Raw genomic sequence first — 16,312 nt, forward strand, 5'->3', positions numbered from 1 at the left:
CCTTGCAACGCTCCCATGAGGGACCACGTTTTCAAGCAGAGAAACTGAGGCACAAGAAATGACTTTCTGCAGTGAGGAAACATGCTAGATTCTAAGCACTCTGTACTGAGCACATTTGATTTCTCTGGACTCCTGTTTTTGATAGGCAGGTTCTAGAAAGGGGATGCAGTGGTTTCCTGTCTTACATGGTGAAATGTAAACAAGATCTTAGAACTGAAACTCCTTGGGAGGGAGTGTAGGGCTAGGAATTTTTTTTTTTTTTTAAGATGGAGTCTCGCTGTGTCGCCCAGGCTAGAGTGCAGTGGCATGATCTCGGGTCACTGCAAGCTCCGCCTCCTGGGTTCATGCCATTCTTCTGCCTCAGCCTCCCAAGTAGCTGGGACTACAGGTGCCCACTACCAGGCCAGCTAATTTTGTTTTTGTATTTTTAGTAGAGACAGGGTTTTACCATGTTAGCCAGGATGGTCTCGATCTCCTGACCTCGTGATCCGCCCACCTCGGGCTCCCAAAGTGCTGGGATTACAGGCATGGGCCACCGTGCCCAGTCAGGGCTAGGATTTAAAAAGCAGGCTTTGGGGGAGTTCTGGTTCCCTTTAGGATGTAGAAAACAGCAAGCAGGCCGGGTGCGGTGGCTCACGCCTGTAATCCCAGCACTTTGGGAGGCCGAGGCAGGTGGATCACCTGAGGTCAGGAGTTGAAGATCAGCCTGACCAATATGGTGAAACTCCGTCTCTACTAAAAATACAAAAATTAGCTGAGTTTGGTGGCGTGTGACTATAGTCCCAGCTACTAGGGAGGCTGAGACAGGAGAATTGCTTGAACCCGGGAGGCGGAGGTTGCAGTGAGCTGAGATTGAGCCACTGCACTCCAGCCTGGGCAACAGAGCAAGACTCCATCTCAAAACAACAACAACAACAACAACAATAACAACAACAACAACAATAACAACAACAAGCGAATGCTGCTTCCATCCTAACAATGAGAAAAAGCTTAAAACTCAGCTGAGGTCTCATGACAACCAGGGGAAATTAATTCTACAGTCAAAGCCCCACCAAGGAGAGTCAGGCCACACAAATAGTTTCATCTTTGAGAGAACACAGGAGGAAGAGGTGACTGCCAGAGAAGTAACAAGAAAGCACTAAAATCTTAACAAACTCTTTTTTTTTTTTTTTTTTTTTTGAGACGGAGTCTCGCTCTGCAGCCCAGGCTGGAGTGCAGTGGCCGGATCTCAGCTCACTGCAAGCTCCGCCTCCCGGGTTCACGCCATTCTCCTGCCTCAGCCTCCCGAGTAGCTGGGACTACAGGCGCCCGCCACTGCGCCCGGCTAGTTTTTTGTATTTTTTTAGTAGAGACGGGGTTTCACCGTGTTAGCCAGGATGGTCTCGATCTCCTGACCTTGTGATCCGCCCGTCTTGGCCTCCCAAAGTGCTGGGATTACAGGCTTGAGCCACCGCGCCCGGCCAACAAACTCTTAAAGGCTGAGAGTGGGCTAGTGTCTTAGCTTAGGGCAACTGGGCATCCCAGACACAATGGGCATTTTGCCCTCACTTGCGAGCTTTTCTGCACAGCCCTCTACTCAGTGCTTTCACAAGTGACTTAGGTTGGCCAGCAGACCATAGTCCCCCTGAGTGGCACAAGTGTGCAGGAGGTGACAGGCTGCCACTGGGGGACAGGCATGAAAGACTGCCCACTTCCTTCTCTCTGCACTTGCAGGAGGGGACTCTCCTCTCTAAGAAAGTAAAAGCCTTCGGCCACTGGGAGAGGGGAAGCAAATCCTGTTACTCCCAGGGCCACTGAAAATGGGCAGAAGCAAAATCTATTTGCCTCTGGGGGAGGAAGTAGACCTGATTTGACTAGAAAAGTCTATACCAAACACCATTTCACAAACCCAAATTTCAGTCTCCTTGAAATTCTCCTTCCTGTCAAAGTAACCAGGTGAAGATCCACTGCTTCTGGGGGAAGCGCAGAAGCAAAAGCCACTGGTCCCTGGTTGCCTTGAGCCCTCTTAAGCCCAGAATCCTGCAGCCAATGCAAAGCAGAGCTCTACTACTCCTGGAGGGAAGGCAAGAAGTTATCTTTCCCAAGATCCACCACAGACGCAAGCAGTGTTTGGCTGCCAGGGAGAGAAGAAGGGTGTGGGAATGCTGAAAAGACCTCAGGCCGGTGGCCTTTTCACATCCTGTCTAAGACTGAGGACAGGGCAGGAGAACCAAGAACCACTCCCATGACCTCATCATGAGTAGAGCCAGGTAACAAGCAGCCATAGCCTACCACTGAGGGAGGGAAAGAGGATGGAAAAAGAGCCCGTCTGCAGCACAGGCATGTAGGAACTCCTCAAAGCTGAGGATGGAACAGGACTACTGAGGAAAACTCATGGGTACCCTAGGCTCCACACTAAGCACAAGCTGATAGCAACCCATTGCTGGAGGAGTTTAAAGCCTGATGTGCATTGAAGGTAGTGAGAGAAACAACCCAGTTCAACTTCTGACAGACTGGCTCAGTCCCTACACTATGCAGATCTGCCCAGGTGTAAACACTATCTCAGCCTCTTCTATACATAGTGTATGGCATTCAATAAAAAATTACAGTCCACATATAAAAGCAAGTGTGGCAGGGGGGAAAGACATGGTTAAGAGATAAAACAATCTACAGAATTAGACTCAGTGATGACCCAGATGCTAGAACTATCAGACAGAGACTACACGATGAATACAGTAAATAATCTACTGGAAGTGAGGCATGGTGACTTATGCCTGTAATCCCAACACTATAAGAGGCCAAGGGAGGAGGATCTCTCGAGGCTAGGAGTTCAAAACCAGCCTGAGGAACACAGTGAGACCCCATCTCTACAAAAATTTTAAAATTAGCCAGGCATGGTGGTGTGTGCCTGTAGTCCCAGCTACTCAGGATTCTGAAGCAGAAGGACCACTTGAGCCCAGGAGGTCAAGACTGCAGAGAGCTATGATTGCACCATTGCACTCCAGCCTGGGTGGCAGAGTGAGACCTTGTCTCTTAAAAAAAATAAAAATAAAAATAAAACTACTGGAAATAAAACAATATCAGAGATGAATTTTTTAAAATTATAGAATGCGTCATGAATTTGCATGCCATACTTGCACAGGGGCCATGCTAATCTACTCTGTTTTTTTCCAATTTTAGTATATATGCTGCTGAGGCAAGCACTGAAGAATTCCTTTGATAGGCTTATCAGGAGACTAGACACAGCTGAAGAAAGAATCAATAAACTTGAAGACAGGTCAATAGAAATTATCCCCAAATGAAACAAAGGGGAAAACAAAGAGAACAGAGCACCCAACAGCTATAGGACAATATCAAATGGTCTAACATATGTGTAACTGGAATGCCAAAAGAATAAAAAAAAATATAGAAGAAATGTTTGAAGAGATAATGGTGAAAAATGTTCCAAAATCAATAAAAGGTGACAAACTACAGATCCAAGAATCTTAGCAAACCCAAGCAAACAAACAAAAAATTAAAAACAAAAACAAAAGCAAAACAAAAACCAAAACAAAAAAACAAACCAACACACAAAGAAGACACATCATAGTTAAATGTTGAAAACCAGTCTGGGTATGGTGGCTTATGCCTGTAATCCCAGCACTTTGGGAGGTCAAGGTAGGAGGATTGCTTGAGCCCAGGAGTTCAAGACCAGTCTGGGTAACATAGTGAGACCCTGTCTCTACACAAAATTAAAAACTTAGCTGGGTATGGTGGCACATGCCCATAGTCCCAGCTACTCAGGAGGCTAAGGCAGGATTGCTTAAGCCCAGGGGGGTGAGGCTACAGTGGGCCATGACTGCACTACTGCACTCTAGCCTGGGTGACACAGTAAGACCCTGTCTCAAAAAAAAAAAAAAAAAAAAAGTTGAAAGCCAAAAAGATAAAATCTTGAAGGCAGGCAAGGAAGAGGAAAAGATTACATACAGGGGAATAAAGATAGAGCATACACCTCTAGAAACCATACAAGTCACAAGAATATGGAGCAATATCTTTGAAGTACTGAAAGAAAAAAGCTGTCAGCACAGAAATCAATACCCAGCAAAAATTACTCTCAAAAATGAAGGTGAAATAAAGCTTTTTCAGACAAAAGCAGAAAGAAGCCATTGACAGTCAACCTGTACTAGAGAAAATGCTAAAGGAATTTCTTTAGGGGAAAGGAATATACCAGATGGCAAATAAGAATATGAAAAGATGTTCAATATGATTGGTAATTAGAGAAATGCAAATTAAAACCACAATGAGATACTACTACATACCTACTAGAATGGATCACATTTAAAAATCAGATCATACAAAAGTATCTGTAGGTGGAGAGAATGTGGAGCAAATGAAAATCTTACATATTGTTGGTCAGAATGCAAAATGGCACATCCACTTTGGAAAATAGTTGGCAGTGACTCATAATGCTAAATATGCAATTAGCACATGACCCAGCAATCCCACTCCTAGGTAGGTACCCAAGAGAAATGGCAACGTATGTCCACATAAGCACCTGTACTTGGATGTTTACAACAGCTTTATCATAGACAGACCAATGTTTGTCAATTGGTGAATGGATGAACAGACTGCAATACATCCGTACAAAGGAATGCTTCTTAGCAATAAAAAGGAAAAAATTACTGATACAGGCAACAACATAGGTGAATGATAAAGCATTATTCTAAGTGAAAGAAGCCAGACACAAATGGTTAAGTACTGTGATTCCATTTATATAATATTCTGCAAAACACAAACTATATATATACACATACTATATATATATATAACTATATACTTGCCCAGGATAGACCCGGGCAAGCTCTCCATGGCAGTGGGCCGGTGTCCTCCTGCCGTCTGTGATTCTCTTCGACCTTCCTGCTCCTCCTCGATACTAGCTGAGTCCATTTCTTTGGGAAGAAGCCTCAGGCACTAGCCAGGACAGGCAGCTCCCTGAACCCCAGCTGAGTGCTCCACTTCTAGACAGGAATGATAATGGGTGTGTCTCAGGAAACAAACCTCAACCAAATGGGTCCCAGCCATGAATCAGATTCCACTCAGGATGGAAACATTCCACTCTTTCTTGGCACCCAAGAAAGAAGGCTGGTACCATATTTCATCAACTCTAAGGGAAACACTTTAATCTTTTAAACTGGGATGTATCTTTTAGTCAATGCATGTCACTGTTAAATTAGAAATATTTTTTTCCCTTAATGGTGTATAAAATAATATTGCACCTCAGAATTGAGGCATCTTACAGTCTATGAAATACAATTGCTAACACAGTCCCGGGAACCAGATTATACTCATCCTTAGACCCTCAATCACTTTCACAATTAATCTCTTCCCTTCCCACTAAAATAAAGGTTCCATGAAGGCAGGATCTTTATCTGTGGGACCTTGGGCAAATTACTGAACTTTTATGAGCCTCAGTTTTCTCATCTGTAAAATAAGCATAACAGTACCTGCTTCACAGTACTGTGAGAATTAAGGGAAGCAACACATGTAAAGTGAATAGCACAGGGCCCTGTCAATGGTAAGTGTTCAACTAATGCTACAAAATGAGGTCCAATCCAGATGACTGACGCCTCCCTTCAGGGCCTAGATGCCAAGAGAGTCCCAAGAGGCTAGCCCGGGTCATTCCTGTAACCCTCTGTTGACTCTGGCTTACATGTTCTTCTATTTGGTTCTGTTAATTCAATAAATTATAATCCCAGGGGTAGCAGAGGTTCTGAAGCCCCCATCAGTGTTGTGTTTACACACAGTACACAGCTCACCTCAGTGACCTCTGCAAGTCCATGAGAGCTTGCTGAAAAATCAGCCAGAGAGTCTGTGACAAATTACTTGATGTGGCAATAATGACTGAGCAGACAGCTTCTTCCAGCTGCCCCTCACCCTCCACCCCCACTAGCCCCGTCGCCTCTCTCCCGAAGAGCAAACACAGCCTGAGCGCTTCTACTGCAGAGGAGCCTGGGTGCTCCTCTAACCAGCAGAGGACAGGAAGACCTCGCTGACACTGACTGAGACCCACATGTGAGCCACGCTGGTAGCGGGGCCTCACGTTCTGGGAGACAGACTGTAATCTGGTCATTTCTCACCATCTAACTTCTCCAATATCTTTAGGAAGACATCTTCTCCCTCCCGAATCATGGGACAGTCTGTAGTTACCATTTCCAAAGTGCTCAGCCTTATTCAATGAGTCATAAGGATTTCCATGAGGTGGTACTTGAGCTGTTTGAACTATTTTACTCTCTACTAGATGGACCTTTTTTTTTTTTTTTTTTTTTTTGAGATGGAGTGTCACTCTGTCGTCTAGGCTGGAGTACAGTGGTGTGATCTTGGCTCAGATCTCGGCTCACTGCAACCTCTGCCTCCCAGGCGATTCTCCTGCCTCAGCCTCCAGTGTAGCTGGAATTACAGGCGTGCGTCCCCGCGCCAGCCTCTAGATGCACCTTTAGAGATTATTTATACAGTGCTGCATTTTGTACCTTTCTCAGCAGAGCAATGGGGTGTGAGTTATAGAACCGGCTGCTGTCAGGGGACCTGTAGACCACACGCATCTGGGCCTCTGGAGGATGGCGTGAGCAGCCTCTCAGAATGCCAACTTTCTTAGTCCTTGAGCAAATGCAAGCCAGAAAGGGCAGTTTCTGGAGAGCTGCACAAGGGGCCAATGTGGTAATAATCAGAACTGGGTATACTTTGTTCAATAACTTTAAAGCATAAAACTGCATCCATTATTATGATCTGTTTTACTATTGTTAATAAAAGGGATTCTAGCTGCTGAAAATAGAAATATTTCAAATGTGGCAAACCAGGGTTTGAATCCTGGCTCCGGCACTTACTAGCATAGACAAATCACTTCATCTTTTGATCCACAGTTTTCTTATCAACAGGGTTGCTACAAGGATTAAATAACATAAAATACACAAAAGCACTTGGCATCAAGTCTAGCACATGACAAACACTCGATAAAGAGCAATAACTGTTGTTATAATTAATTCACTTCAGTGCACCTTTATATGAGGGTCAGTACGCTTTCCTAGTAGTACCAAGGATGCTACTTGGTGTGCACTTTACAGACGATTTCCACAGTGCTGCATTTAACATTTAATCCAGATTATTTCTATTTGACACCTCCAGTAAAGCCTCTATACTAAAGAAAACATACTTTTATCTACCCCACAGCAGATGCCCAATAAAAATGTGCTAAATGAAAGATTGTCTTATAAAAACTATATTCTATTTTTTCTTGATCTAAAATCCACCATTTTAACCATTTTAAAGTACAGATGTTCCTTGACTTATAATGGGGCTATGTCCTGATAAATCCATTGTAATTGAAAATATCAAAGTCAAAAATGCATTTAACACTCTAATAAACCTACTGTAAAGTTGAAAAATCATAAGTTGACTCTCCTAAGTTGAGGACTATCTATATATGAATCAGTGGTATTTAGTATATCCACAATGTTATACAATCATCATCCCTATCTAATTCCAGAACATTTTATCACTCTAAAAAGAAAATCCGTACCTATTAAGCAGTCACTCCATATTCTTCCCTTTCCCCCAGGCCTTGGCAACCAGGAATCTGGCTTTTGTTTGTGTGGATTTGCCTATTCTGGACATTTCATATAAATGAGATCATAAAATATATAGCCCTTTGCGTCTGGTTCTTTCATTTAGGATAATGGTTTCAAGGTTCATCCATGTTGTAGGATGCCTCAGTACTTTATTTATTTTTAATGGTTGAATAATATTCCATCATATGGATATCCACTTGGTTTATCCATTCATCAGCTGATGGACATTTGGTTTGCTGCCACTTTTTGGCTCTTATGAATAATGTTGCTAGGAACATTGGTATGTACGTTTTTTGTGGAAATGTGTTTTCAGTTCTCTCAGGTATATACCTAAGAGTGGAACTGCTGGGTCATACAGTTATCTCTGTTTCATGTTTTGAGGAAATGGCAGACTGTTTACTTTTTTTTTTCTTGTAAGACGGAGTCTCACTCTGTCGCCAGGCTGAAGTGCAGTGGCGTGATCTCAGCTCACTGCAACCTCCACCTCCTGGGTTCAAGCAATTCTCATGCCTCAGCCTCCCATGTAGCTGGGATTACAGGCACGTGCCACCACAACCAGCTAATTTTTGTATTTTTAGTAGCGACGGGGTTTCACCATGTTGGCCAGGCTGGCCAGACTGTTTTCCAAAGCAGCTGCACCATTTTACATTCCCACCAGCAATGTATGAGGGTTCCAGTTTCTCCATATATCTGCAAACACTCATTTTCCATTTTTAAATTGACATTACATTCTATTTAAAGTCAAAAAACAGGTAGTAAACCCTCACACTACTCCTCTTTCCTCTCTAGCACCTCTCTAGTGGCTTCCTGGCAGTGTGGATCCCAGCAAGTTATTTATCCTGTCCATGTCATATGGCTCTCTTCTGTGAAATGAGAGTAATCACAATAACCCCTACTTCAGAAGGGTGCCAAGAGGACCTAATGTGATAATTTAGATAAAGCCTTCATGCATACTAGGTACTCAAGAAACATTTATTTCCTTTGTTTTTTCACTTAAGAGTATACCAGGCATTTTGCAAGTTCAGAAAACTTACTCTCCTGAGTTAGAGTGTTAAAGCAGAGAATCTTATAATACTGAACTCTAGAATAAAAGGTTAAATAGATGTGTAGTGCATAGTTATTTGCCAACTAAGCATTAGCAAGATTCCTTAATCATTAGCCAAAGTTCAGTCTTTAGCCAAAACAAAGGTATCAAACTAAGCATTGGTCCGGACATAACAGAATGTATAGGAATCAACTGGCAGTCTCCAATGAGCACACTTAGCTAAAAAACCCAATTGACTGCAAGCTCTGTTCACTAATCCTGTCTTCCCACCCCAAATACAAACACACTTCAGACAGTGTCTAAGCTATAACATGAAAAGACTCAGTTATAAACCTTGGCTGGGTTTTATAGTCACCATATATAGTGGCTGAATTGTGTCCCCTAGAAAGATATGCTCAAGTCCTAACACCTGGTACCTGTGAATGTTATGTAACTGAGTTAAGATGAGGCTATATTAGATTAAGGTGGGCCATAAATTCAATGATTGGTTCCTTTTAAGGAGACACACAGAGACATGGACACACAGACACACATAGAGGGAAGAAGGCTATGTGAAAGAAAAGGCAGAGACTGGAGTGGTGCAGCCAACAAATACCAAGGACTGCCCACAACCACCAGAAGTGAGGAGGGCTTCCCTGGAGACTTTGGAGAGAGCACAGCCCTGCTGACACCTCGATTTTGGACTTCTAGCCTCTGGAACTGTCAGAGAATGAATTTTGTTTTGCTTTGTTTTAAGCCACCCACTTGATGATAATTTGTTATGGCAGTCCTAGGAAACTAATAAACCATATGTCATTTTTGCTCAAAACTAGCCATGCTGCCTGGTTGAGATGCCAGGAGTGCACTTCCTCTAGCCTAAAGGCCAAAGACACCACAGACACTGCAATATTTCTTGGTAATCTTGAGCCTTTTTTTTTTTTTTTTGTCTGTCTCCATTATCTTGAAATCTGGTGCTGCACTGTTGCTGTAACTCTCATAAAGTCTCACTGCTACTGAGAGGATGCTGGTGGATTACGATGAGGAATCAGTTGGCTCAGTGGTTAGGACATGATGTTGGTGAGGTCAAGGCCTTGGATCCACTCCCATTCTGAACACACTCTGCTCCTGGCCAGCATCTCACAAATGCGGCAGTTTAGAGAGGAGGTGGGGGTCAGGGCAAACCCAATGCTAGGCCTGAAAAAACAACTTAGAACTACACTCTCTTCTCAGGTGTATCACAATAATATATAAATCCCAAATGCAAAAAAAAAAAAAAGTCAAAAGGGTTTGGAAATTATATTAAAGCAAGAGGATAATAAAGCTGATACTGGATTGTTATATTAGTGTCTATGTAAAATTGGAAAGGTTATCATTTCTAGGTTGTCTAAGCATCACACAATAGACCACGTTGCTTCAAACCATTTGGCATGACTGTAGCTAATCCCTTGTTAAGTGTCTGTTCTCCCTTCCAGAAGGCAGGGGCTGAGTCTTCATGCACTGTGCTGTATTCCCAGGGTCTAGTCACAAGTATTGCCTATTGCCAAGTGAATGAATGAATATATAGAAGGGAGGAAGGGTGGGCAGGCTTGTTGCTCTGGTCTAAGGGTTCCTGTGGCTTGGGCAGTGATGGGCACAGGGCATACTCACTATCAAAGAGGATGATCCTGCCATCGCCACCACAGGGTTGGGTGTGATCCCCGAAGCAGACACTGTTGCATTCGGTACTGGCTGCCTCGCCGTACTTCCAGTAATCAGGATTGTTTCCACAGAAGCAAGCATAGCCTGACTCCATCCCAGCAAACTGCCACAACAGAGAAGCAGCACACGGTAAGCATCATCAGGGATGTCAGATGGCCTGAAGGAGCCTGGTAGGGTGGGCTTCCAGCAAGCAATCAGGCTCATTTTCCCAGGGTCCCTTCCTCTGGGACCTCCCCCTTCTTCCACTCTCGAAACACTTAATTTCAAGCTGACCAATAGGTACGCAGCCACCAATGTGTTTCCCTGTCGGTGAGCATCACTTTTTAATGTTTGTGTTTCTGCTGCACTTAAGTAAGTTTTAAGGTGGAGAAAATCTCATAAACTTCAAACATGAGTAACAGCTAAACACTTTATTGACTGTTTACTGTGTGCCAAGTAGTGAGTGCTTTATAGCTAACCCTCAAAGCAAACACATTATAGGCCCCATTTTACAACTTTGTTTTTACATTACTATATAGTATTTTGGCATATAGTTCTGTAAATTTTAACACTTGTATAGATTTGTGCAACCACAGCCAGGCACAGTGGCTCACTCTTGTAATCCCAACACTTTCAGAGACTGAGGCAGGTGGATCACTTGAGGTCAGGAGTTAGAGGCCAGTCTGGCCAACAAAGTGAAACCCCACCTCTACTAAAAACACAAAAATTAGCCAGGCGTGGTGGTGGGTGCCTATAATCCCAACTGCTTGGGAGGCTGAGGCAGGAGATTTGCTTGAACCCAGGAGGTGGATGTTGCAGTGAGCCGAGACTGCATCACTGCACTGCAGCCTGGGCAACACAATGAGACTGTCTTAAAGAAGAAAAGAAAAAAAGATTTGTGCAACCACCAGTATAATCAGGATTCAGAACAGCTGCATTACCCCAGTAATTTTCTTCGCACTATTGCTTTATAGGTGCCCTACCCCAGAATCCCTGGCAACCACTGACCCATTTTCCATTACTATAGTTTTGTCTTTTCAAAAATGTCACATAAATAGAATCATACAGTATGTAATCTTTTTGAGACTGGCTTCTTTCAGTCAGCATAATGGCTTTGAGATCCATCCAAATTGGTGTTTGTATCAATAGTTTACTCCTTATTGCTGAGCAGAGTTCATTGTATGGATGTATCACAGCTTGTTTATCTGTTGGGCTGTTTCTAGTTATTCATAATTATGACTAGAACTGCTATAAGCATTTGTGTACTGGTTTTTATGTGAATATAAGTTTTCATTTCTCTAGGGTAGTAACTAGGAATAGAATTACTAGGTCATATGGTAGATGTATATTTAACTTTATTAAAAAGTGCCAAACTTTTCCAGAATGATTGTACCATTTTAGATCTGCACCAACAATATATGAAAGTCCTAGTTGCTCTGTATCCTTGTCAGCACTTGTTATTTTCAGTATATTTTATTTTAGCCATTTTAATAGGTATGTAGTAGTATCTCATTATAGTTTTAATTGGCATTACCTTAATGGCTAATGATGTCGACTATATTGTCTTCTTTATCTTTGTTTGTTTTCTATTGTTTTTGAGATGGAGTCTCACTCTGTCACCCAGGCTGGAGTACAGTGGTATGATGTTGGCTCACTGCAACCTCCGCATTCCAGGTGCAAGCAATTGTCCTGTCTCAGCTTCCCAAGTAACTGGAACTACAGGTGTGCTACCACGCCCAGCTAATTTTTGTACTTTTAGTAGAGACAGGGTTTTGCCATGTTGGCCAGGCTGGTCTCAAACTCCTGACCTCAAGTGATACTCCTGCCTTGGCCTCCCAAAGCGTTGGGATTACAGGCTTGAGTCACCATGCCCAGATGACTATCTTTTCAGGTGCTTATTTGTCATCTGTATATCTTCTTTGGCTTCTTTTCATGTGCTTATTTGCCATCTGTATATCTTCTGTTCAGGTCTTTTGCCCATTTTTAAATTGCTTTGTTTGGTTTTTTTAACTGTTGAGTTGTTTGGCTTTTTTTTTTTTTTTTTTAATTTTACACATTATGGATACAAGTCCTTTGTCACATATGTGATTTGCAAATATTTTCTCCCAGGATATAGCTTGTCTTTTCATCCTCCTAAAAATATCTTTCACAGAGCAAGATCTTTAAATTGTTATGAAGTCCAAAATAAAATGTACCAATTTCTTCTCATCACTGGTCATGCTTTTGGTGTCTCATGTAAGAACTTTTTGCCTAAACTCAAGTCATGAAGATTTTCTCTTATATCTTCTTCTAGAAGTTTTATAGTTTTACATTTTACTGTTAGATCTGGGATCCATTTTGAGTTCAGTATGTAGTCTTGTGTTTAAGTTCTTTCAACTAGCCTACTGTTTAGGAAATTCATCCATGTTGTGTATAACAGTATGTCTCTTATTTATTTATTTATTTTTTTTTTTGAGACAGAGTCTCACTCTGTTGCCCAGGCTGGAGTGCAGTGGCGTGATCTCGGCTCACTACAGCAACCTCCGCCTCCTGTGTTCAAGTGATTCTCCTGCCTCAGCCTCCTGAGTAGCTGGAATTATAGGCATGCACTACCATGCCCGGCTAATTTTTGTATTTTTAGTAGAGACAGGGTTTCACCATGTTGGTCAGGTTGGTCTTGAACTCCTGACCTCGTGATCCACCCACCTCGGCTTCCCAAAGTGCTGAGATTACAGCCATGAGCCCCTGCACCTGGCCAGTATGTCTTAATATGTCTCTTCTTTTTATTGCTGAGTGGTATTCCACAGTATGTATGGATATACTGTGCTTTGTTTCTCCATTCATCAGTTAATGGACATTTAGACTATTTACAGTTTGGAGCTATTATGAATAATGCTGCTATAAACATTCATGTATAAGTCTTTGTGTGAACACAGGTTTTCATTTATCTTGGGTAACTATCCAGGTGTGATATTGCTGAGTTTTAAGGTGTGCATATTTAACTTTGAAAGAAAATTTAAGATCTTTCTTCAAAGAAGCTGTAGCATTTTACATTCTTGCTAGCAGTCTATGAGAGTTTCAGTTGCTCCACATCCTTATCAATTCTTAGTATGTTCAGTATTAACTTCAGACATCCTGAAGTTGTGTGCAGTGGTATCTCACTGTGGTTTTAATTTGTATTTCCCTGACAACTGGTGATGCTGAGCATCTTTTCATATGTTTATTGGTCATTTATGTATTTTGGGGGGATAAAATGTCTCTTCAAATTTTTTGCTAATTTTCAAAATCAAGTTGTCATCTTATTGAGCTATAAGAGTTCTTTATATATATATATATATACAAGTCCTTTATCAGATATATATTTAACAACTACTTTCTCCTAGTCTGTGGCCTGCCTTTCATATTCTTAACTCTATTTTTTGAAGATAATATTTTAATACTGATAACTTCAATTTACCATACTTTTTTAAATGATTAGTTTTTGTGTCCAATTTAGAAATCCTTGTCTAACCCAATATTTTAGGATTTTCTGTTTATTTTTCTAGAAGTTTAGTTATTTTAGGTTTTTTTAAAAACTGAAATGTAATTCACATAACATAACATTCACTGTTTCAGTGTATGTTTCAGTGGTGATTGATATAGTCACTGTGTTGTGCAGTCACTGCCATCTAATTCCAGAACATTCATAACCCAGAAAAGAAACTCTGTGTTGATTAGCAGTTAGTACCAACTCCTCCCGCCTCCCACCCTCTGGCAACCACTAACCTACTTTCTATCTCTATGGATTTGCCTATTCTAGATGATTCATATAAGTGGAATCATATAATAGGTGGCCTTTTGTGTCTGGCTTATTTTACTTAGCACTTATTTTTAAGTTATCTGAGCAAAATGCATTTACATCTTTACATTTTTCTATAGTTACATAGCCACAGAGTCATCACCTTGAACCTCTGACTCCGACAAAAACTGATGCAAGTTTGTATGGTGAGTTTGTTGGACGTTTTACTGGTGCCAGTTAGAGGAGGTGGGTTTCCATGATCCTTGTAGCAGCCAAGGTTTCCAGGCACTAGAGAAAAAAGAAAAACAAAAGAATTTCACAACATCTGGCTGTGAAACACCAAGGAGGAAAAGCGATTTGTGCCAGGTACTTTCATCTCAGCCAGTATTTCCACTCCTGAGGTACAAATAAACAAGCAACCAGCTTTGAAAATGGAAGCTTTAGTGTCATCTGCTAAATATCATGTTTTTGTTTTATTTTGAAGAGTATGTGAGACCTAGGTCTACCTTTAACTAACCAAATATATTTTTTAAAAAAACTGTTTCATATTGATAGGATTTAGTATTGAAGAAAACTAGGAACAATTTCCTAAAAACAGAAAGACTCCAATAATGTAAATTATGTTTCAGAGTTACCAGAGGGCAGGAAAAGCCCTCAGAAGCCCACTATCCTATACCTTCTATGTAAGCTCCTAATTCCTTCAAAAATTCTACAAATGGGATTCCTCAAGGACTTTTGGTGAATATATTAGTTTCTTTTTTTTTTTTTTTTTGAGACGGAGTCTCACTTTGTCACCCAGGCTGGAGTGCAGTGGCGTGATCTCGGCTCACTGCAAGCTCCGCCTCCTGGGTTCAAGCCATTCTTCTGTCTCAGCCTCCTGAGTAGCTGGGACTACAGGCGCCTGCCACCTCACCCGGCTAATTTTTTGTATTTTTTAGTAGAGACGGGGTTTCACCGTGTTAGCCAGGGTGGTCTCGATCTCCTGACCTCGTGATCCACCTGCCTTGGCCTCCCAAAGTGCCAGGATTATAGGCGTGAGCCACCGCACCCGGCTATATTAGTTTCTTATTGCTGCTGGGACAAATTACCACAAACCTAGTGGCTTAAAATAACATAATTGTTCTGAGGTCAATTACTGGCATGATCTAACTCGCTGGCAGGCAGCTTGTTCTTCCCGAGGTTTCGGCGGAGAACGACTTTGTTTTAACCTCCTAGCAGCTGCCCATATGTCGGTTTGCCACACGACTCCATCCTTGTTTTCATTTCAGCACCTCTCCTCCTCCTCTACGAAAGCAGACCTCCCTTCCGCTTCCTGTCAGCACCTCTCCTTTCCTCTGTTCCTCGACCATCACCTTCCCTTCTAGGGAAATGCCGATTACCTTCCTTTCCTTTGTCGATTACCTCTTCCTCCTCCTCTATCGATTACTTCACCTTAATCCGGATGCTGGCTGACTGTTCAAGATCCTTTGATTGAAAACTGCCTTTGGTTGATTGATCTGCTGATGACGCCGGCAAGCGATGTTGCCTTTGGTTGACGCCGCCGATTGATTGCGCGTTTTGCTGCTTGATGCGCCTGATGTCGATTTCGCCTGATCTTTATTGATTGATCGCCATTATTTCTGGCTGACGCGAAGCGAAAGATGCGCCCGGATTTGCCGACGCGCCTGACGTCTTTCGACGCGCCCGCACGGATTGATTGACGGTCGCCCTGTGTTTCCCCGCTAGCACTCTCCTTCCTCCCCTCTGTTTCCCTCATCACCTCTCCTTCCTCCCTCTGTTTACATTGTCACATCATCTTTTCTGACTCAGATCCTCCTGCCTAAGGACCCTGTGATTACATTGGTCCCACCTGGATAATCTATTACAAAATCTTTCATCATATCTGCAAAATTTCCTATGCCATCTAAGGTAACGTACTGACAGATTCTAGGGATTAGATCATGAATATCTTTGGAGGGCCATTCTTCAGCCCACCACACTGAGCATATTAGTGTTTCATAGCCACACATCAGATGGTTTGGTCTAGTAGAAAAAGCTGTAGCTGAGAACAAGAAAGCTAGATATATGTACCAACTCTTGTAGACAGCTTACAAAGATGGACCTCAATGATTCTGCTATGCACTCAATGTTTGCATACCCCTGTGACACTTGGTCTCTGCCCCGGCACAGAGCAATTCTCTGGGAATTTTCTAGGTGACCAGAGCATCTTTTGTTCTAATGAGACAACTCTTGGTAGGTTCCTAGATAGCTTCAGGATGGGGGTTGGTCACAAGA

General features: G+C 42.3%; 1 protein-coding gene and 1 non-coding gene across 4 annotated transcripts in view; both read right to left on the reverse strand.

The window, feature by feature from the left end:
• Positions 1–16,312, reverse strand: part of KREMEN1 (kringle containing transmembrane protein 1) — a 72,313-nt gene that overhangs the window by 9,209 nt on the left and 46,792 nt on the right. For all 3 annotated transcript variants that reach the window (XM_021921429.2, XM_009217002.4, XM_017945204.3), the window contains exons 4-5: positions 14,202–14,326; positions 10,252–10,405 (exon numbers count right to left, since the gene is read on the reverse strand). In XM_021921429.2, coding sequence (XP_021777121.2) covers positions 10,252–10,405; positions 14,202–14,326 — 279 coding nt within the window. The remainder of the gene's footprint in view (positions 1–10,251; positions 10,406–14,201; positions 14,327–16,312) is intronic.
• Positions 3,077–3,183, reverse strand: LOC116270947. Its single transcript, XR_004179242.1, has one exon. It is a non-coding gene; the product is annotated as a U6 spliceosomal RNA (small nuclear RNA).

The sequence above is a fragment of the Papio anubis genome, chromosome 16 (assembly GCF_008728515.1).
Source record: "Papio anubis isolate 15944 chromosome 16, Panubis1.0, whole genome shotgun sequence".
Lineage (NCBI taxonomy): Eukaryota > Metazoa > Chordata > Mammalia > Primates > Cercopithecidae > Papio > Papio anubis.